The 22,760-nt window shown below is 45.0% G+C and overlaps 1 protein-coding gene across 2 annotated transcripts in view; it reads left to right on the top strand.

Annotated features, from left to right (window-relative positions):
- RPAP2 (RNA polymerase II associated protein 2) overlaps positions 1-20,292 on the top strand; it is a 63,892-nt gene extending 43,600 nt beyond the window's left edge. The window contains exons 12-13 of one of the 2 annotated variants that reach the window (XM_084759453.1): positions 13,561-13,710; positions 19,796-20,292. In XM_084759453.1, coding sequence (XP_084615579.1) covers positions 13,561-13,710; position 19,796 — 151 coding nt within the window. In that variant the 3' untranslated portion in view covers positions 19,797-20,292. Of the gene's footprint in view, positions 1-13,560; positions 13,711-15,812; positions 19,774-19,795 lie in introns of those variants that run through there. The other variant, XM_084759452.1, reaches the window with a different exon arrangement.
- Positions 20,293-22,760: the final 2,468 nt, after the last annotated feature.

The following is a 22,760-nucleotide window of genomic DNA, read 5'->3' on the forward strand; positions in this document are numbered from 1 at the left end:
CACTAACTATCCTCCTGTTAGTGTCTCACTGACTGTCCTACGTGTTAGTGTCTCACTGACTGTCCTACGTTAGTAGTGTCTCACTGACTGTCCTACGTGTTAGTGTCTCACTGACTGTCCTACGTTAGTAGTGTCTCACTGACTGTCCTACGTGTTAGTGTCTCACTGACTGTCCTACGTGTTAGTGTCTCACTGACTGTCCTACATGTTAGTGTCTCACTGACTGTCCTACGTGTTAGTGTCTCACTGACTGTCCTACGTGTTAGTGTCTCACTGACTGTACTACGTGTTAGTGTCTCATTGACTATCCTCCTGTTAGTGTCTCACTGACTATCCTCCTGTTAGTGTCTCACTGACTGTCCTACGTGTTAGTGTCTCACTGACTGTCCTACGTTAGTAGAGTTTCACTGACTGTCCTACGTGTTAGTGTCTCACTGACTGTCCTACGTTAGTAGTGTCTCACTGACTGTCCTACGTGTTAGTGTCTCACTGACTGTCCTACGTTAGTAGTGTCTCATTGACTGTCCTCCTGTTAGTGTCTCACTGACTGTCGTATGTGTTAGTGTCTCACTGACTATCCTCCTGTTAGTGTCTCACTGACTGTCCTACGTGTTAGTGTCTCACTGACTATCCTCCTGTTAGTGTCTCACTGACTATCCTCCTGTTAGTGTCTCACTGACTGTCCTACGTTAGTAGTGTCTCACTGACTGTCCTACGTTAGTAGAGTTTCACTGACTGTCCTACGTGTTAGTGTCTCACTGACTGTCCTACGTTAGTAGTGTCTCACTGACTGTCCTACGTGTTAGTGTCTCACTGACTGTCCTATGTACAAACTTGGGAGCTCGCTGCTACCATTTTGGAACAGCTCATGTATCTATGCCATAAAGGAGCATGTACTTGCCTGGTGCAGTGGCATACAGCTGTAATCCCAGCTCTTGGGAGGCAGAGGCAGGTGGATCTCTATGAGATCGAGGCCAGCCTGGTCTACAAAGTGAGATACAGGACAGCCAGGGCGACACAGAGAAACAGAAACAAAAAAGATTGTTTAGTACTGAAAATGCAGCAAAAGTATGCATGTACACACACGCGCGCACACACACACATGTACACACACACACGTCAGAGGAGGAGAGATTCGATAGCAACACTTAGAAAGATGCTCATGTTTGTTGTCACCTCAGTAAGAGACGGGAAGAACCATTAAAAATTAATAACTCAGAGCCAAGGGCAGGATACGAGGGCAGCATGCTTTCAAAGACATTCAAAGAAATGGGATTGTGGACACAAGCAAAGAGAGTAGCTCGAGTGTTCTAGTCGGGAGAGCGTAGTGAAGAGCGTGTTCCGGTCACATGGGTTTCCAGGTGGACACCTTGCCTGGTGGTGAGGTGGGCAGGAGGCTGTGCCCTCAGGGCACAGAGCTGGGGTCTGGGGGAGATGTCGTGACAATGGTCCTTGATGCAGAAAAGCAGCTGACCGAGACCTACAGGAGATTGACATACATTACCTTGATGAAGTGCGGTGCTACCAGTCAGCTCCTTTCTCCCACCCTCATTCCTAGCCCTGCCCTAGTTGTTTACAGTCAGCCTGTGTTACTGAAAAACTGCTCTGATCTTGGGTTGCAGTTTTGCTGGGTGTAGCTAAGACAAAGGGACAAAGATTCAGGAAGTAGAAGCAAGAGATTGGTTCCAGAAAGAGAGCAAGGGGCTGGGGAGGTGACTGTGGATAAAAGATTCGGACCTGGGTTTGAGTCTCCAGCAGCCATGTAAAAAGGGGTGGGGACACAACACCTGGAAGCTCACAGGCTAGCACACTCAGTGAGAGGACAGCAAAGCGACGCTATCTGAAAACAACACCTGGGCTTGTGCTCTGCAGAGCCACTTGCCGTGTGTCTCACCCATCCACCCAGCTACTACATTCTCTTCACTGACGTTTAACGCTGATTGGAATAAACGGGTTTTAAATATTTTTATTATGTTTATTTATGTGTGTCTGTGTGCATGGACACATGTTTGAGTTGAGTGCCCACTGAGGCCAGAAGAGGGCGCTAGAGCTCTGGAGCTGAAATTACAGGCAGCTATAAGGGGTCCAATGTGGGTGCTACAACCAGAACCCAAGGCCACTGGAGGGCAAGCAGTACAGGTCTCAGCTGCTGAGCCCTGCCCTGTACAGGGGCCTAACACAAACAAAACAGCCCGCACATTAGCGAAGTCCCTTCCTGAAGTAAACAGTGGTGCCTGCAGAGGCTCATGACTGCCTACTGTGCAGAGACCAAGCAAGGATTGTGGGCCCAGGCCTCAACTGGACGTCTGTAGCGTCCCTCTAAGGCTCAGGGAACAGCGCAGAGGATGGTACAGGAAGGATGCAGGAGCTACAAGACAGGGTAAGGTCTAGAGACAGCCTTTGCAGTCATGAATACACCCAGGTGTAGCTCCCTCAGCGGGCCCACACACAAGGCCAGCCCGTCAACAAGGGCAGTAGAGGCTCACAGGCTCTTGGAGATGACTGTCTTTAGCTGTGTGCCTTGTACTGAGCCCGCCAGGCCCCAACAGAGAACGCCAAACCCATCGTCACACTGCTGTCTGGAGTTAGTTAAACTCAGTGCATCACAGAACAAACTGAATAGACAGAAAAAGGGGGGGTTGTGGGAGGACGGTGGGTGGAGTTGTAGCAGGGAGGCGGGGGTGGAGTGGCCAGCATGCACTGCAGAGGCACGGAATTTCCTAAGAACAGGTTAGTTTTTCAAATATCTAGTGACTTCCCAGCTTGTGATGTCTGACATAGCTCTGTGGGGTTTGCCATGCCCACCGATTGCCTGTCCTTGCAGGCAGGTGGTAGCACCATGACTGTCCTTATTTACATGTCTAACATGCAGTGGGAGCTGTCCGTGACAGCCTTTACCTCCCCTAGCTAGTTGCCTGTGAGAAGATTCCCTTTACTGTTCAGTTTCTGTCAGCAGCCGGCGGACAGCTAGAGTGTGGTAACACGTAACCACAGCTTCAGCATGATTGCATTTGACCAAAAATTCAGTTCAGAAGTGCAGGCCGTGAGCGTACGTGCCCAGAGTCCCAGCTACTCAGCCTCAGACAAGAGAGCTCAAAGCCAGCCCAGATAACACCACAAGATCCAGGTGAAACAACTAGGGGGCACTTTGAATTGTAGGATCTCTGTCCTGGCTGCCCATTAGAATCACATCAGGGAGCCAGGCATGGTGGCGCACGCCTTTAACCCAGCACTCGGGAGGCAGAGGCAGGAGGATCGCTGTGAGTTCAAGGCCAGCCTGGTCTACAAAGGGAGTCCAGGACAGCCAAGGCTACACAGAGAAAACCCTGTCTCGGAAAAAGAAAAAAAAAAAAAAAAAGAATCACATCAGGAACTTTAAAAAATACATTTACTAGTGACTGATTCACAAGTTTCAATTCAGGTCTTTGTAAGACCTCAAGTTTTGTTTTTAGTTTCCTAAGGGGCTAATTGTACACAAAGAACCAAAAACTGGGGTCTTGACTGAGCCGTGTGCACCAGGCTTGCTTGGGCAGAGCATGTAGTTGAAGGGGTGTGTTAGTAGGATTGCCCGCTTTCATTAGTGTGTTTACCTTGTAATGGCAGATCTCATGCTTTATTTGAAGAGCATACACAAATGGCCTTTGAAAATCATGAGACCTGCTCGGTTCTTAAAATGAATCAGATGTGTGAGCTACTGTGGTCTCGCGGTTACCAGTGCAGACTGTGGGGATGCTTCTGGGGTTATTTGCTCCTCTGTCACTGGCTTACATGACCTTCAGAGTCACTTGGCCTCATCGTGGAGTTCACACCTACTGCAGCTTCACAGGAAGACCAACACGTTAGTTTCATTTAAAAAAGAAAAAGAATCTTTTACAAAGTTATAAATCACTGATTTGTATTTGGAATCCTCCTACAAGGGGGCCAGCTAGGATACAGGGCTGGGGTCTGCAAGAGAAACAAAGTGTATGAAGGTAAAATTGATTTCTGACCTCTCTGTGTGTTTCCTTGTCAGGGTCAACAAAACTGAAAAGTACCATGAAGTAGTGGCCATAACACGTGGCCTAGCCTGTGCTACTTACAGAAAGGGGAAGGCTGTGTAGCGTGTGACTTTTTGGACTTTTAGCCCAGCTGCTTATCGTATTATTGTAGGAGGGAAGTTCATCCCATAGCTAGACAAAGTCTGTGGTCTCCCTGCTGGCATTGGACTTTCTGCCTTCCGTCCAAGAAAGAACGGGGTAAAGAAAGGTCAAGGTGCTGGCCGGTGGTGGCGCACACCTTTAACCCCAGCACTCAGGATGCAGACGCAGGTGGATCTCTGAGTTCCAGGACAGCCAGGGCTACACAGAGAGACCCTGTCTCAAGAAGAAGGGGGAATCCCAGCATTCAAAGAGGCAGAGACAGGTGGATCTCTGTGCGTTCCAGGACAGCCAGGATTACACGGAGAAACCCTGTCTCAAAAAAACAGGGGAAAAAAAGGGGGGGGGGGGAGTTCATGTTATAAATATGAATGAAACTTGAAATTTTAAATTCTAATTATTTGTATCCTAAAGAGCCCTAAATATACAGGCAGAATACCTTTGGAAACTCTGTCTGAGGAAGGTATTTTGCGAGGAAGGTATTTTGTGTACTTTGAAGACGGGTGACATCTCAAGCTTTTGTGTTGCTGATCACAGGTCATTCAGGTTTCATTCTTTTTGAGTGAGTGCAGGGTGATAAGGACAGGTGCTCTGTCTGGTTTAACCCTCTGCCGTTCAGTGCAGGGTGATACAGAGAGGTGCTCTGGTTTAACCTCCTGCCGTTCAGTTCTGGTGAGGATGGTAAGTCCTGGCTCAGTTTCTAGAACAAGGTAGACCTACCCTGAGTCACATTTGAGAAATCAGGCCGTAGCCTCCGAGACACAGCTGCAGGCACACTTGCCGTAGACTTTCACCTGAGCCGTTCTCAGTGATGCTTCAGCCACGCGGTGCTGTAACCAGCGCTCAGGAGCCTGTGCAGTTTACATAAACCTATGAAAAGTGAAACTGTCCCAGCAGCCTTTGCTTCTGTTCTGTTCTATTCTGTTCTGTTCTCTTACGTTTCCTATTTGGAACTTTAACCTGGGGTGGTTTAGAATGTGTTGTGGTCCTCATTGCCCAGCCGGGAAAGGCTGGAATTACAGGAGTGAGCCTCCCCTCTAGCTCATGTGTCTTTGTATGTTACTAACATGATACACACAATGTGTGCAAACAAAGACAGAATTTCTCTTGAGCAGAAAATTCCCTCATACTTCCTCCTTCCCAGCTCTAATATACAGAGTCTAAGCAGGGTGAGGGTCTGGAGGTTTTTTCTTTTAAGGCCAGTGTTATCTTTTAACAGTCACTGTATTTTCATGGCCTTTATGCAGGGTGAGCAAGAGAGTGGGTTCCCTCCCTGCAGCAGAACTCTGTGTGAACCCAGTAATTTCTCAAATCTGATAGGTAAAAAAAAAAGTGTGGCTTTTTGCTTCCTGCCCCTTCCTCCACCCCTAAACCGTACAGCATTGTGCTTTCTGGTGACATTTACTCACACAGGCCTTCTCACAGCTTCACTTAGGTCATTTGTATGCGGGAGATGTGTGGCCCAGTGTCATTCACAATGGCCTGTCTGACTCTCAGAAAAGCCCTACACACAATGTTCCTACTTCAGATGAGTTTGGATGCAGGTGCCCAGAGATGTGTGAGACCCCAGGGCTTTACATGGCGCTGTGACGGCAGCCGTGTGGGTCAGGTGGAGAGGCTGCTGGAAAAGCCAGGCTCACCGCTCACTGTCATTGCCCTACAGGGAATACAGCATGGGATCTGCTGTTTAACCAGTTGTTCAATAAACAAAAACATGAACTCTTACTATGTCTCTATCTAGTGATAGACTACAAACCCAAGACCTCTGGGTAACTTCTGAGTCTTAATAGTTTTCACAGCCCTCAATCCTTGACTGTGTTTTATTAAAAACCCCTCAGTTGTCCTGCTCAGACTTTGAAACTCCTCCTACTCCTGTGCATAGGTCCTGATGACCAGATGTTGTAATGACAGTGGAGAGTGCCTGCCCCAGCCTGATGCGCGCTCTCCGTTTGATAGGTGGCATATGTGGAGCAGTGCTCTAAAGGGCGTGCCCGTGACTTGCTGGCCCACATTTGGCTTTGCTTTTGTTGTCGTGCCATTCGCCATGTGGTAAAGAACCGCCTGTTGATGCCTCTGGGTTTTCAGAGTTGGCATTTGAATCCCTGGAGTTTGTATGAGAGATTTCTTATCTTGTTTGTGATTTTATATGTTAAAATGTTTTTGTTGTTGTTTTTTGGCTTTGTTTGGTTGGTTTTGTTTTTCCAGACATGGTGTCTCTGTGTAGTCCTGGACTTGCTCTTTAGAGAACTCACAGATATCCTGCCTGCCTCTGCCTCCCTAGTGCTGGGATTATAGGCGTGCATCACTACTCCCAGCTGTGTTACAAGTTTTTTATTGCCTTTTAAAAAAGAAACAAAAACAAAAACAGATTTTTACCATCTAGTCTAGAGTGTGCTAGGCTCTCACCATCTAGTCTAAGGTGTGCTAAACTCTCACCATCTAGTCTAAGGTGTGCTAAGCTCTCACCATCTAGTCTAAGGTGTGCTAAGCTCTCACCATCTAGTCTAAGGTGTGCTAAGCTCCCACCATCTAGTCTAGAGTGTGCTAAGCTCTCACCATCTAGTCTAGAGTGTGCTAGGCTCTCACCATCTAGTCTAAGGTGTGCTAGGCTCTCACCATCTAGTCTAAGGTGTGCTAAACTCTCACCATCTAGTCTAAGGTGTGCTAAGCTCCCACCATCTAGTCTAGAGTGTGCTAAGCTCTCACCATCTAGTCTAAGGTGTGCTAAGCTCCCACCATCTAGTCTAAGGTGTGCTAAGCTCTCACCATCTAGTCTAAGGTGTGCTAAACTCTCACCATCTAGTCTAAGGTGTGCTAAGCTCCCACCATCTAGTCTAAGGTGTGCTAAGCTCTCACCATCTAGTCTAAGGTGTGCTAGGCTCTCACCATCTAGTCTAAGGTGTGCTAAACTCTCACCATCTAGTCTAAGGTGTGCTAAGCTCTCACCATCTAGTCTAGAGTGTGCTAAGCTCTCACCATCTAGTCTAGAGTGTGCTAAGCTCTCACCATCTAGTCTAGAGTGTGCTAAGCTCTCACCATCTAGTCTAAGGTGTGCTAAGCTCTCACCATCTAGTCTAAGGTGTGCTAAGCTCTCACCATCTAGTCTAAGGTGTGCTAAGCTCCCACCATCTAGTCTAGAGTGTGCTAAGCTCTCACCATCTAGTCTAGAGTGTGCTAAGCTCTCACCATCTAGTCTAGAGTGTGCTAAGCTCTCACCATCTAGTCTAGAGTGTGCTAAGCTCCCACCATCTAGTCTAGAGTGTGCTAAGCTCTCACCATCTAGTCTAAGGTGTGCTAAGCTCTCACCATCTAGTCTAGAGTGTGCTAAGCTCCCACCATCTAGTCTAAGGTGTGCTAAGCTCTCACCATCTAGTCTAAGGTGTGCTAAGCTCCCACCATCTAGTCTAAGGTGTGCTAAGCTCCCACCATCTAGTCTAAGGTGTGCTAAGCTCCCACCATCTAGTCTAAGATGTGCTAAGCTCCCACCATCTAGTCTAAGGTGTGCTAGGCTCTCACCATCTAGTCTAGAGTGTGCTAAGCTCCCACCATCTAGTCTAAGGTGTGCTAAGCTCTCACCATCTAGTCTAGAGTGTGCTAAGCTCCCACCATCTAGTCTAGAGTGTGCTAAGCTCCCACCATCTAGTCTAGAGTATGCTAAGCTCCCACCATCTAGTCTAGAGTGTGCTAAGCTCTCACCATCTAGTCTAGAGTGTGCTAAGCTCTCACCATCTAGTCTAGAGTGTGCTAAGCTCTCACCATCTAGTCTAGAGTGTGCTAAGCTCCCACCATCTAGTGTAAGGTGTGCTAAGCTCTCACCATCTAGTCTAGAGTGTGCTAGGCTCCCACCATCTAGTCTAGAGTGTGCTAAGCTCTCACCATCTAGTCTAAGGTGTGCTAGACTCTCACCATCTAGTCTAGAGTGTGCTAAGCTCTCACCATCTAGTCTAAGGTGTGCTAAGCTCTCACCATCTAGTCTAGAGTGTGCTAAGCTCTCACCATCTAGTCTAGAGTGTGCTAAGCTCTCACCATCTAGTCTAGAGTGTGCTAAGCTCTCACCATCTAGTCTAGAGTGTGCTAAGCTCTCACCATCTAGTCTAGAGTGTGCTAAGCTCTCACCATCTAGTCTAAGGTGTGCTAAGCTCTCACCATCTAGTCTAGAGTGTGCTAGGCTCCCACCATCTAGTCTAGAGTGTGCTAAGCTCTCACCATCTAGTCTAAGGTGTGCTAAGCTCTCACCATCTAGTCTAGAGTGTGCTAAGCTCTCACCATCTAGTCTAAGGTGTGCTAAGCTCTCACCATCTAGTCTAGAGTGTGCTAAGCTCCCACCATCTAGTCTAGAGTGTGCTAAACTCCCACCATCTAGTCTAAGGTGTGCTAAGCTCTCACCATCTAGTCTAAGGTGTGCTAAGCTCTCACCATCTAGTCTAAGGTGTGCTAAGCTCTCACCATCTAGTCTAAGGTGTGCTAAGCTCTCACCATCTAGTCTAAGGTGTGCTAGGCTCTCACCATCTAGTCTAAGGTGTGCTAAGCTCTCACCATCTAGTCTAGAGTGTGCTAAGCTCTCACCATCTAGTCTAAGGTGTGCTAAGCTCTCACCATCTAGTCTAGAGTGTGCTAAGCTCTCACCATCTAGTCTAGAGTGTGCTAAGCTCTCACCATCTAGTCTAGAGTGTGCTAAGCTCTCACCATCTAGTCTAAGGTGTGCTAAGCTCTCACCATCTAGTCTAAGGTGTGCTAAGCTCTCACCATCTAGTCTAGAGTGTGCTAGGCTCTCACCATCTAGTCTAGAGTGTGCTAAGCTCCCACCATCTAGTCTAAGGTGTGCTAAGCTCTCACCATCTAGTCTAGAGTGTGCTAAGCTCTCACCATCTAGTCTAAGGTGTGCTAAGCTCTCACCATCTAGTCTAAGGTGTGCTGAGCTCTCACCATCTAGTCTAGAGTGTGCTAAGCTCTCACCATCTAGTCTAGAGTGTGCTAAGCTCCCACCATCTAGTCTAAGGTGTGCTAAGCTCTCACCATCTAGTCTAGAGTGTGCTAAGCTCTCACCATCTAGTCTAAGGTGTGCTAAGCTCTCACCATCTAGTCTAAGGTGTGCTAAGCTCTCACCATCTAGTCTAGAGTGTGCTAGGCTCTCACCATCTAGTCTAGAGTGTGCTAAGCTCTCACCATCTAGTGTAAGGTGTGCTAAGCAGCCCTTTCCTCTCAGTATCATCTGTGCTGAACTCACAGCGATCCATCCTGTCAAAACCATCCTGTCTTTTTGTCAAGTGCCTGTTCGCTAGAGAAGCTATAGACTGTCTAGAAGTAGCCTGTGTATTCATTTACATCTCACCTCCGCTCCAGAAACAACTTCAGTGAGCTAACGACACTTAGAAGGTCCATGTTATATAGCACTGTGGCCATTCGCATTTCTATTAGAACCTAGGGTGTGGAAGAAACACTTTCCAGGAAGATAAATAATAGTAAAGGAATTGTCTATGGCTAGCTTTCCAGGAGTACAATTAATTACACAGCGCACTTAAAGCTCCAAGTGTGAATAGGCAGGCGATCCTGGCGCCAGGTGCCTGAGGAATGCTGTCTCCATGACTGGCTACAGGCATCTCCAGCCCCACACTGACATTGCTGTCACTAACAGACCTTGTGTGATCCTTCCATCAACACTTTGTCCGCCTGCCAACCACTTACAACCTTACTTGTAATTCTCTAAAGATTTTTTTAAGGTGTGCCACCACACCTGCCAAATCTGTTGGTTTTCATGTTTATGGCCTGCTACTTCAGTGAATTCCTTTGTCAGTGTCAGTGGTGTTTGCTGGGTTCCTGTTTAGAGCGTACTGCCTGCACACAGGTGTGATTGGTTTTCTCCCTTCCATCTGTGTGCCGTGTTTCTCTTGTCTACTTGCTCTCATGACAGCGTGGGGAAGTGCGTTGACCAAGATCAAGGAGAATAGGCACCTTGTCCCAAAGTTCTGAGAGGAAAGGACTTCAGACATTAGCTCTTATTATGTTGAATACCTCTTTATGGACCTGTTTAGTATTTTTATTTCATCAAATTCTCTTCTATTGAAATAATAGTTTTTATCCTTCATCCTGTAGTTTATTTACTAATTTGAGTGTGTTGGATCATCTTTGTGATGAATGATCTTGATGTCCTATTTGATTTATTAAATACTTTTTGAGAAGTCTTGCGTGATTGTGATAATCTACGCCAACCCCTATGCATGACCTCAGAATAAACTTGAAAGGATTCCAGTCATTGGTTTTCGTTCCTTAAAAGAGACATAAAATTCAGTAGTGAAGCCATTTATTCCTATGCTTTTCTGTTAGGAAGCTTACTAGGAATTCACATTGATTATGGGACTTGCTATTGGTTTTTTTGGGTTTATTGTCCTCATAGTTGAGTGTTGATAGATAAATAAATGTGTCCATTTCTTATATATCTTCCAGTTTAACAGATCATGTTTTTTAACTTTTTGGTTTTTCGAGACAGGGTTTCTGATGTAGCCTTGGCTGTCCCAGACTCCCTTTGTAGACCAAGCTGGCCTTGAACTCACCGAGTTCCACCTGCCTCTGCCTCCGAGTGCTGGGATTAAAGTCGTGTGCCACCATGCCTGGCTTTAACACATCGTTTTTAACAGTGTCTCTAATGGAACTTCATAATTCTGTGGCATTAGTTATAATGTCCCTTTATGTCTCTGGTTTATCTGGAGCTTCTGTTTTTCTTTGCTGAGATTTACTGTTGTATAATTGTTATACCCCACCCCCAGTGGGTTAGGCTGGTGTTGCGATACCCATGGCATGTGGGCACCTGTCGCTGTCAGCATCCTTCTTGGTATTTCCTTTGCTGAATCCCACAAGTTTTGGTGTATGGTTTCCATTTTCTTTCTTTTTTTTTCTGAAGATTTATTTATTTATTACATATACAGTGTTTTGCCTGCATGTACACCTGTACACCAGAAGAGGGCACCAGATCTCATTATAGATGCCTGTGAGCCACTATGTAGTTGCTGGGAATTGAACTCAGGACCTTTGGAAGAGCAGACAGTGCTCTTAAACTCTAAGCCATCTCTCCAGTCCCATTCAAGAAAAAAAAAGTTTTATCATAATTATTTTAAATTCTTTATCAAGTATTTTATCTATTTGAACTCTTTGTAATCCATTGGAAAAGACGTATGTTCTTGGGGGCTAATGAAGTGGCTCAGTAGGTAAAGGGTCTTGATGCCTAAATCTGGCAACTTCTCCATCTGAAAACCTATGTAAGAGGTAGAAAGAGAAAACCAACTCTAGAGTCATCCTATAACCTCCAGATGCATGACACAGCACATGCTTACACACACACATCATGTGTATGCATGTACACACATCCTCCTCATCATCAACATCACCATCATAATAATTTGAATAAAAAGTCCTTGTGGAACCCCCATATCATCATGGGTGTCTGCCTCTCGTACTTGCCGTGCCCTTCCCTGGGGTTTGCATGTCTGGTAGACATCGCAACCACTTTCATAGGGTGCTTAGTAAGAAACTCTCTCTTAAAAATCTGTCTTGGTTACCATTTCACTACACCATCATTGTTGGTTTTGCTTCTAGCTGGACATCATACTGTCATCTCACTGTTTAGTTTCTTTAGATGTGGCTAATGACTTAGGCACAGTGTATACCATCACAGTCTCTACAGACCGCTTTTCAGCAACAGAGAACACTGGGTGTGGGTTGTTCCCTGTGTCACTCTTCCCACAGTGGGCATAATGGCCTCTGCCCAGCAGTAGGTGTTTCCTGGAGTATTTCTGTGCTAGCTCTGCTACTAGCAAAATGCATGTATCCAAGACCATCAACCTCCAGCACACACCGAGTAGAGAGGCACTTGCCTCTTCTGTGGCACTCATGGAGGCTTGACAGCGCTGCAGACAAGATGCAGAGGTAGAATAGTGTTGGGAACTACAGAGAAAGGTAGCACCAAGATCTACATGTGTTCTCTGCTGCTTCAGGCAAAGCTGGGCAGTGTTCTTCTCTGATCCCTTTTATCTGGGGTGGAGCAGTGGCTGGAAACAGAGATGCTCAAGACCCCCTCATGACACCCATGCTAATGATGATACGTTTTTACCTGTCCTGGAAGTAGCAGGCACCTCGCTTTGGCACAGTGAGGAGAGTGGGTGTCGGCCTTCAGTCTTGGAAGAGCACACGTCCAGATGTATCTCTGATCTCAGGGCAAGCATCCTGATATCCTGGTTCTCAAGGACAGCTCCTCAGCTCTGCATGTCACGACTCCTGTCAGCACTCAAAGGCTGAGGTCATGGTTACCCTGCTGAGCCAAGCTGAACTGGCAAGGCAGCTAAACCCTTCACCAGTGCAACAGAATGCCTGTGGGAGCCCAGACGGGAGAATTTGCAGGCATCTCTGAACCCAGTTAGTCCAAACTACTATCTCACTTCTCAAAATGGCCCCTAGCATGTGCCACAAAGGCACGTGGACTGTCAGGGAGCCTGCCTGGGTCTGACCGAGGCCGTCTGCACATAAGCTATGTTTGTGTAGCTGGGTGTTCCTGTGGGGCACCGAGCAGTGATACTGCGGGCTGCCTCTGACTCCTGTGCCTGCTTTTGCAACCTTCTTCCCCAACTGGTTCCTAGTCCAGCCTTAATATGAGGGGAGGCGCCTAGTCTTATTGCACTTTGATGTGCCATGTTTGATCTCCCTGGGAGGCCTGCCCTCTTCTGAAGGGAAATGGTGGGGAGTGTTTGGTGGGGGATAAGGGTGGGGGACAGGGAGGAGAGGAGGGAGGGAAAACCGCAGTGGGATGTAATATATGAGAGAGAAAAAATAAAAAACCTTAGGGCTGAGCGTGTAGCTTGTCTAGCATGTACAAAGCTTTTAATTCAGTCCATACAGTACATTGTTTACATTTGGTAAGAATTACAGTCTCCATTACATTTAGTCAGTCTTTAGAGAAATTTATCCAAAGTGTTTTAAAGAAAACATGAAATTGGTTATTAAGTGCTTTATGATACATAATTCAATATTTTAAAAATTAAAATGTTAAAACCAGTTATATCCCAAAAGGTAATCTTTTTGTTTTGGTTTGGTTTTTTTAGGTGGTATAATCCAAGCATTCTATGTAGATTGTGTTTCCAAAGCTCTTACACACACACACACACACACACACACACACACACACACACACACCTTCCATTCTACAAATGGAAGAATTTGTTCTGGCATAACAAGCGTGGTAACAGGTGCACTCATGTATGCCCTTCCTCGCTGAACAGTGTGTGTCGGCCTTTCGGTCTTCTGAGACTTCTATCTTAGGAAAGCCTTTTCTGTAGGAATTTTGTTATTTCAAGGAAATGTCTTCCTCCTCAGGAGGTTTGCCATGCCCTGCAGCCCTTCTCCTTCCTTCATATACATTTACTGTTATTGGTTTCAGATTGACGCCGAGTCTTGGCATTCAGAAAGATTCTCCTAAAAATGTGGTGTTTACACAGTTTACAGCCGCCCTGCTGACAGAATTGCATTTAAAATGCGAAGATCTTGAAAATTTAACCATTATATTTAGAACCAGCTGCCAACAGAAATGGTAAGTTGGGTTGTTTCTTACTATTTTGTTACCTACGTGAGCTTTTGATTCATGCTCAGCAAGTGGTCTCCCACTGAATTAATTAAACTTTATTTTTTACATATTCATTTACATTAGTACACATACATAATAGATTACCTATATCAATAAGAACCATGACACAATCGGGAATTATATAATTGTTACATTCTTAGTGTTTTGGCTATTTGTATTTGACAGCTTTGAAGAAAACATCTTTTCTGTCTTGGTGGGTCTAAAATTCTGAATGTAAATCAATCTCCATCATATCTTATTATCAACTTAAAACATCTATCTAGACCTAAAAACATCTTAACCCCTAAACAACTAAGCATCATTGTAAAACTAAGCTGCCTGGTCTTCAACCCCATCAGAGACTTGAGGAGGAGTAAACTTGACTCCCTGAGTATGCCGGGAGTGCAGGTTAGTAGCTTCCCAAATGAGAAGATGACAGAGACAGTTTGCTGCCTGAATAGTCACCCAAAACTCTATCATGTTGGAGCATCTTCTTCAGCCTTCTTGCCCAGTATGTCTGACATTTTTAAAACCAAGAGCTGACGATAGCTGCTGACATCCTCAGCTGTCTCTGCTGCTTCCTGTCAACTTGTTCTTTGTTGCAAGTCTTCCTTGGTAGACTCCCAGCTCTGCTTCCTGCACTCTAGGACACCCCACTTGTCCCACCTGGAAGTGTCTTCCCAGGAAGTAGCAGTCTCATCCTGCTGCCCTGAGAGTAAAGGTAACCTCTTCTAGCAGCGTTAGTTACCTCAGTACAGACAAGCTGGTAACTCCACGTGCCTGCTTTGTTGAATTTTATCCCTGCTTCCAGAGATGCTCAAGTCTCTGCCTCTTGCAAGCTGGCCATCAGAATGTCCCTTAACTGTGCTGCTTCCTGCCCTCACATTTCACATGCATGCCCCTTCTTGTGCTCAGATAGATAAATTTTGTGGTTCCACATCCAGCGGCCCGACAGGTTTGGGTTTCTGCAGGTTGGCCCAGCCGCTGCTTGCTTCCGGACAGGAACAGGTAGGCCTTGAGATGAGAGGCCCTGTCTCTCTCTAGAGCGTTTTAGGGTTGAGGCTTATGGCTAGGGGATGGAGCCTGGTTCCCAGCCTCTCCGGGGAAGGTGGGAAGTGAGTTTCCATGCCTGGTGTCACCCTTAGCACTTTGATTCATCTATCGCATCCATCACACCAGGGGAAGGGGGCAGATGCCCGAAACTTGCTGGCAGATGGGGAGATGCAGGCCCAGGGCTCAGCACCAAGCTACCGGCAGTGGTTGGCAGGCCCCAGGGACTGCAACAGCAGGTCCGCCATTGCTGCCTGATCACTGGGCATCCAGCAGTGGTTCCCCCTGGAGTAAATGGAGTCCTTGACAGTCATGGTGGAGAAGTCAAGGCAGGTTTACTTGTGAATTAGGGATTTATAAACTGTGGGCAGTGAGGGTGAATATGTCTGATTGGCTAGGGCTCAGGGTGCCAGGAGACCTCATCTACATACAGTGAGTAGGAGCCTTTATCACAGGAAGGAAGGAAGTACTTAATTATCCTGTGTGTGAGGGGAGGGCACTGAGGTATAATTAAAGGCCATTTGTTGGAGGCTAAGGTCTCAGCACAGGGTGGGGTACTTCTGGGAATTCCCTGTGCTTGTTAGCAGGAATGGTTGGGCCTGTATTTTCCCCTAGGATTATGTGATGCCCGTTACAAAATCTGGGGTCACTAGGTGAGGTGGGGTGAGGGCCGCCCTGAGAATGGGAGTTGGTTCTTCGTAGACTGAGCTCAAAAAAGCTATCCAGAGAAGGGCCAGACTTCTACCTACCAGCAGAGTCTACAGTATTTTATATTAAAATTGAAAGAATTTATCCTAAAATACAAATGAGATTTCTTGAGTATTATTAACTCAAAGTTTTCTTTATTCTAGAAGCCAAGCAACACAGAAATATGCATGTGGGATAAGGAAAGGAAGGCTTACCTCTGCTTCCAATCCCCAGAGCATGCTTGATACTAATCACTTTTGTGTTAGATTACATTGGCGGTCAGAGGACAACTTTTGGAAGTAATTTTTTTCCTTCTGCCATGTGACTCCCAGGGACTGAACTGGATTGTCTGCTTGATGGATATTCACCTGATGAGCCATCTCCACAACCCTTATGAACAAACTCAAATTCATGGCTTTTTTTTTCCAGTATAATCAGATAAATATGACCTGCTGAGTCCACTTAGGGTTGCTTGTATGTACATGCTGTAGGGCTGCCCTCTTGATAGTGGACTGACTCTCTCACACAAGGTCTTTGCCTAGAGATGCAGCTCCTGGAGTTTCTCTTCCGTGTCACATGTCTATGGCTGCCCTTACTCTGGCCTTGTTGAGGCAGCAGTGTTGTGGCATCAGGTATAGCTTCCCTGTCATTCCTAGTAGACTTAATCCCTCTGGTCTCCCAGCTGTGTCCTCTCCTGCCTTCTTCCAGGGTGCCCCTGAGCCTCGGGTGCTGCAGGTGTATTGTAGGTATGTCCATCAGGGCTGGACACCACACAATGCGTTGCCGCTGTATTTTGAGCAGTTTGGGGTTTTCTGTCATGGTCTCCATCTACTGCAAAGAAGAGTTTCTCTGGTGAGGGATGGGGAGTTTCTTCTGCATCTTTTGAGTTGAGTAAGGTGCTTTCTGTCTTTAACTCCACCAGTGTGATTTATTATATTCATTGACTTGTTAAACCAGCTCAGCATCTCCAAGATAAAGCCACTTTGTCAAGGTGCACGGTCTTTTTAATGTATGCATATGTCTGGTTTGCAAGTATTTAGTTGAGGATTTTGAACTGATGGTCATCTGGAATATTGGCCTATAATTTTCTTTTCTGGTGTATATTTACATGGGTTAGGTTTTAGTATTGGGGTAATACTAAGTTCCTTGGTGGAGTTTTGGAAATACAGGTTTTAAAGAATCCCCTTACAACATTCTGAATTTCTTTTGCATCTGTTGTAATGTTTGCCTGTTCGTTACTTCTGTCATTTGGTTAGCTGTCCCAAGGCCTGTGCAGCTTCTTTATCTGCTCCACGAACCAGTTCTTACAAACAAAAATCTATGTCATTAATTTATGGTCTCTGTTTTTGCCATCCATCTATGGGATTTAGGTTGGGTTTGTTACTTTGTTCTTGCTTTTCCAAATTCTTGAGTTGCTTCATCAAGTCATTTGTGGTCTGATTTTTTTTTTTTTTTAACTCAGAACTATAAAATTTCCCCATTAGGATGCTTTCAGTGTGCCCCAGAGGTTCTGTTCTTTTCATTTAGCTATAGTATTAAAGTTATTTTTATAAAACTGTTTTTCTCAGTTTCTCATCCTGGCTAGCATTAAAATAATTGAGACTATTATATTTGTTTAATAAAATTCAAAGCACAATACTAAGCAGTTATTACTCTATTCTTAGCCCTCTAAGCTAGTTTGGCTTTCTCCCAATGTAAACTCAGAGATATAGCAAACAAACTCATGAAGATCAAACTACTCAGGCAGGACACAAGAAATTATTTTAACTTTTCTGAATTTGTTAAGATCTGCTTTGTTGCCCAGGATGTGGTCAGCTGTAAGTGCCCTTCTTCAGGCTGCTGAGTAGGACAGTCTGTAGAGATCTGCTCAGTCCATCTGATGATGATGTCAAATAATCTGATGTTTCTCTGATTCTGTGTCCGGATGACCTGTCTACTGGACAAAGTGTGGTACTGTAATCCAGCCGTTAGTGAATTGATGTTAGTCTGTTTTTAGTAGTTTTTTTATGACGTTGGATGCCCTAGTCTTTGATGCTAAATGTTTAGTTTCGGTAATGTCTTCCTGGTTAGCTGTTCCCTCTTCCCGCCTTCTGATTGGTTTCAGTTTGAAGTCTATGGAGTCAGATATCAGGGTCGCAATGCTGCTTGCCTCCTGGTTCCACGAGACTGAAGCTCTGCTTTCATCTGTTTACTCTGATGTTGCTTACCTGCCTTTCAAGCTGAGTTTCCTATAAACAACAGAAAGATTAATTTCCTTTCTTAATTCTTTGAGCCAGCCTGTGTCATTTGGTTGGAGAATGTTGTTATCTCACTCACACTTTGTTCATTTGTTTTCTCTCTTGAATGTGCTTATTCCTTTCTTCAGTCTCAAGTACTGCATCAGCATTCTGTGTGGGCTTGGTCTGTTGGACAGGAATTATTTCAGACTGTTTAGATCATGGAAAGTTTTTTTTTTTATTTCTCCTTCAATTATGACAGATAATTTTACTTGGCATATGTTACTTTTGTTTTGCTGGCAACTTTCAATATTCTTCTGCCTTATTTGGTGTTTTAACAATGATTATACTATGACGTGTTTATTTTCTTAGTTGGTGCTCTGTGTGCTTCTTTTATCTGTAGACGCGTGTGTTGGCCTAGGATGCTTCTTCCTTATCTAGGCCTAAAATTTGAAGGTTTGGTTTTGTCATGGTATCCCACAGTTTCTCTCCTGTGCTTTTAAAAAAAAATCATTCGAGAGGCAGATTGCTTCAGTTGGAGGCCAGCCTGGTCTACAAAGCGAGTCCAGGATGCCAAGACTACACCGAGAAACCCTGTTTTGGAAAAAAGAAACATACATATTCTTTGCTTGTATGGCCTAATTCCTCTATTTTTGAGTCCTAATATTCTGTATTCTACTTGTAAGGAAGGCTTTCTCTTGAGTTTTTCTGGGTCATCCTATTCAGCCTTATATCTGTATTTTCTTAAGGACAGCACCCATTTATTTATTATGCTCTTGAGTTGGCTGAGGTGTAATGTCTAATTTAGCTACTGGAATTCTTTGATAAAGCTATAGTTGTTCTAATGTTCTGGGGTTCATCTAAGTCTCACCAGACTTTCTTGCTTTTGCAGTGTGGTAGGCACTGCCCCTGTCTGTATGTCTGATATGAGGTGTATAGCAGGCCCATGCTCTGTCTGGTGGCTCTAGGTCGGGTAAAGCCGTTAGGTAAGAACTAGACGCATCTGTGTGGAGATGGCAGCCGGCAGCACTCACTTGGCAAAGCTCATTTGCAAGCCAGTGTTGAGGTAGCCTTGGGTGCCTATTTCTTATTATTTGATTTTAATCAAGCAATTTTCAAGCAAATCTTGAAATCCCCAGGAAGAATATTTGAAAGTAGTATCTTGGGAGAAAAGCAAGAACAGAGTTGAGAAGGTATTCGGTTGGGGAAAGGAGGGAGTGATTGCAGGAAACCCATGATCAAATCTGTTAGAAAAACAAATGTAAGGAATTCTACCGTCACTCCCTCCCAGCTTATTCTCAGAGCCTGTTCAAGTGATGATGGGGCCTTTTGAAGCAAAGGCTTTCATGTAAGGAGGGGAGTTCAGGTTGGCCTGTATAAGCATCACTTCCAAAGGTCCTTAAAATACAGCTAGGTCGGAATTTTAGGTTCGGTTGTCAATATATTACACCCATGTCCATAGGTGGGAGGGCTTTATCAGACATACTAAAAACACATAATGCCTAATTAGAAGTCCTTCTGGACCCCCTTTAATTAGTGATACTAATTAAAAGTGATTTAATTCCCAGCAGAAGCTGGTGGATCGCTGTGAGTTCAAGGCCAGCCTGGTCTACAAAGCAAGTCCAGGACAGCCAAGACTACCCAGAGAAACCCTGTCTCAAAAAACAAAAAATAAAAATAAAAAAGTGATATAATTAGCTTATTTTAAATATGTATAAACAGGTGGTATTCAAGTAGCTTAAGGACATTCAAGTATAGATCTTTCATGTAGACTTCATGCACATTGCTCATTTGCCCCAGACTTTGTCAGATTATAAATGAACAAAAACCATATTACTTCTCTTATATAGATTTTTTTTCTGCTTGTATGATTGGTTTTTATTAGCCATGGGAAATTATTTGAGTATAAAGCATTGTAACAGCAAGGGATAGGGAAATAAAACTGATCTCAGCACTAGAGTATCACTTGAGACTACCCTGGGATGGCATACAAATTGCATCTCCTCAAAGCAGACAACCATAGGTCATGATAATGATGTGGAAGAAAGGGATGCACAACAGCTGTGGCAGATGTTTTACAGACTCTTTCTGTTTCCCAGATAAAATCCAGGAGGCAGAACAGAAGACGAACTCTACTCAGTCACCTGGAATGTCACCTGTAAGACCCACTGTGACTGAATGCATAACTGCACTCAGAAAGCTCTCACCCAGCAGGAAGAAGCAAGTTTTTATATCTAGAGTCTCAAAACTCAGTATTTTTCAAGTCTTAAATTGAAACTTTAAGCCCGGCGCAGTGGTGCACATCTGTAATCCCAGCACTCAGGAGGCAGAGGCAGATGGATCTCTAAGTTCAAGGCCAGCCTGGTCTACAAAGCAAGTCCAGGACAGCCAAGGCTACACAGAGAGACCCTGTCTCAAAAAAAAATAAAGTAAAATTGGAACTTTAAAGAATAGTCAAGAAAATGTTACCATTATTATTTTCTGGTTAATTACAGCCAAAATATAAGCAAATGATAATTGTGGCCTATGTATTATTATAAACTCTATCACACAAATAACAGCAAAAGTTACATAAATAAATGTGATCATCAGTGAAGCCCTTTACTTTTTCACTGCTGACCGCGCTGACCACCCGTCTCTAAGCTCTCAGCAGAACTCTCCCGAGATGCCTCCACCACCCCACTTGGTACCAAGACGTCCCATGTCCTCCTCAATGGTTAGCCTGGTGAGTACTAGGGAGCTCCCCACCCACACCTTTTCCCCAACCTGCAACAGGGTCCCACAGCCAGTCCCTGGCCTAGTCTGACTACCCCATGACCACCCCCACCTGCACAGCAGAGAATCTTGGCATCCACGGGCCCCACACCCCTGACCCATCTGACCACTTGTAGCCAGTCTTTGCTATTTTGTGGGTTCTTCTTTTTCCCACCCCCACCCCCCCGGTTTCACATCTCTGTCACTAGATAAAGGAGGATAGAGGGGGAGAGATCTTTTAATCCAATTTCGTTCCTTTTGTTTCTTCTTTGAGCATGAGTACTCACAAACCGCAACCCTCCTGAACTAACAACCACTGCCCACCCCGCCTCGTGGGGCCCTAGCATTTATATACCCTGTGAAAAGTTTCCAGAAAAAAACTATCTACAGCTGGCAAAACCATGCTTCTGCTAGGTCACAAAGCAAATCATATTCAGCTGCTATGGACAGTCCAAAGCAGCCCCATACCTGGGATTAAAACAATATAACATATTCTGTGTTTTTTAAGGAAACCAAAATTTCAGAATTGCCACTACAACTACTACCTACAGTGCAGCCAGGACTTCCGGCCAGGACCTGACCTACCTGCAGCCATCACAGATTCCTTCTGCACAGCTCTAACTCCCTTCCCTCAGCTCCTCCATCCCATGCCCTAGCCTAGTCTGGCCAGCCTTGCCTGTGCCATAGCCAGGCTCTAGACTTACACCAGGACCTGCCTCAATGACCCATAGAACCTTCCTAAGCAGTTGCACTTGGTACCCAGGTTTCCCAGACTCTAACGAGGTAAGCTCCCTGCCCTCCCATCCATGCCTTCTCTACAGCTACCCAGATCCAGCCTGGGTCCACAACCAGCCTAATCTGGCTTCCCTGCCTGCCCTGAAAAGGAGCTCCAGGGTTGGGACAGGATCTTCCCTCCCAGGCCAAAGTCAACCTTTCCACACAGCCAAATCTACCCCTAGCCTACACTTTTTTTTATTAAAGATTTATTTATTTATTATGTACACCTGCCAGAAGAGGTCATCAGATCACATTTTAGATGGTTGTGAGCCACCATGTGGTTACTGGGAATTGAACTCAGGACCTCAGGAAGAGCAGCCAGTGCTCTTAAGCTCTAAGCCATCTTCTCTAGCCCCCTCGCCTACACTCTGATACGGAAACACAGCCTGTATGCCAGTCCAGTTTCTTCTGTCCACACCTGACTTCATTCTACCCATTTTTAACCTAAGCCCAACTAGTCTGTACTCTTCTTTTTTTCTGCCCCAACCTTCTCTGCCCATAACAAAATCAGAACTAACATACCCAGTTCTCATCACAAGAATACCAACAGAATTTAAAAAAAAAATAATCAAGCCAGTATTTTCTCTCCAAATCTGACCAGTCCTGTAGAAGTATTTGCCAATGAGAGTTACCTAGATGGGCTCCAGAACACAGAAGTTAAAAGAGCAACCATAGCCATTATCAAAGAATTTGAGGCATTTAAATAAGACCCTGAGTGGCCTTCAAGGAAAGGCAAACATAAGGCTGATGGAAATGGCAAAGTCAGTCCAAGACCTTGAGGATGAAATTTAACTGGGAGGTGTAAATATTGAGAGGGCTGTGTTTAAATGAAGATGGAATTGAAAATCCCAACACTTCAACTAGGAAACTCAAACAAATGCTTTAAATAGATTAACCAAGCAGAAGGCCAAATATCAAGACTCAAAGTAGAAGATCTAGACCAACTAAGTAAGCAATATGGAACGTTAAAAAAAAAAAAACAACGGAAAGGAACACACAGGTTATTTGGGACACCATAATCAAAACAAACCTTTGAAATACAGCCACAGAGCCAGGCTCGGTGGCACACACCTGTAATCCCAGCACCCCAGGACAAAGAGGTGGACGGGTCTTTGTGAGTTGGAAGCTAGGCTGGTCTAAGTCCAGGACAGCCAACCCTACACAGAAAAACCCAGCCTCAAAAAAGAAAAAAAAGAAAAGAAATACGCCAATAGATGAGGGAAAAGAATCCCAAGTCAATGGCACAGACCAGATCTCAAACGTCAGAGAAAATTACACCAAACTAAGGAAAGACACAGTCATACAGAACACCAAATAAGCAAGTCCAGAAAATAAAATCCCTATGGCATATCATAATTAAAACACTCAGTATATAAAGCAAAGTGTGTTGAAAGCTGCAGAAGAAAAACTGCAAGTCACATTTTAAAGAATTAATCAGAATAACTGATGATTTCTCAATGGAAACTTTGAAAGCCAGAGGAGCCTGGAGCAATGCATCCCAAGTCATGAAGTGCAGTGATGGCCAGACCAGAC

Source organism: Acomys minous (genome assembly GCF_964271855.1).
Source record: "Acomys minous genome assembly, chromosome: 15".
NCBI lineage: Eukaryota > Metazoa > Chordata > Mammalia > Rodentia > Muridae > Acomys > Acomys minous.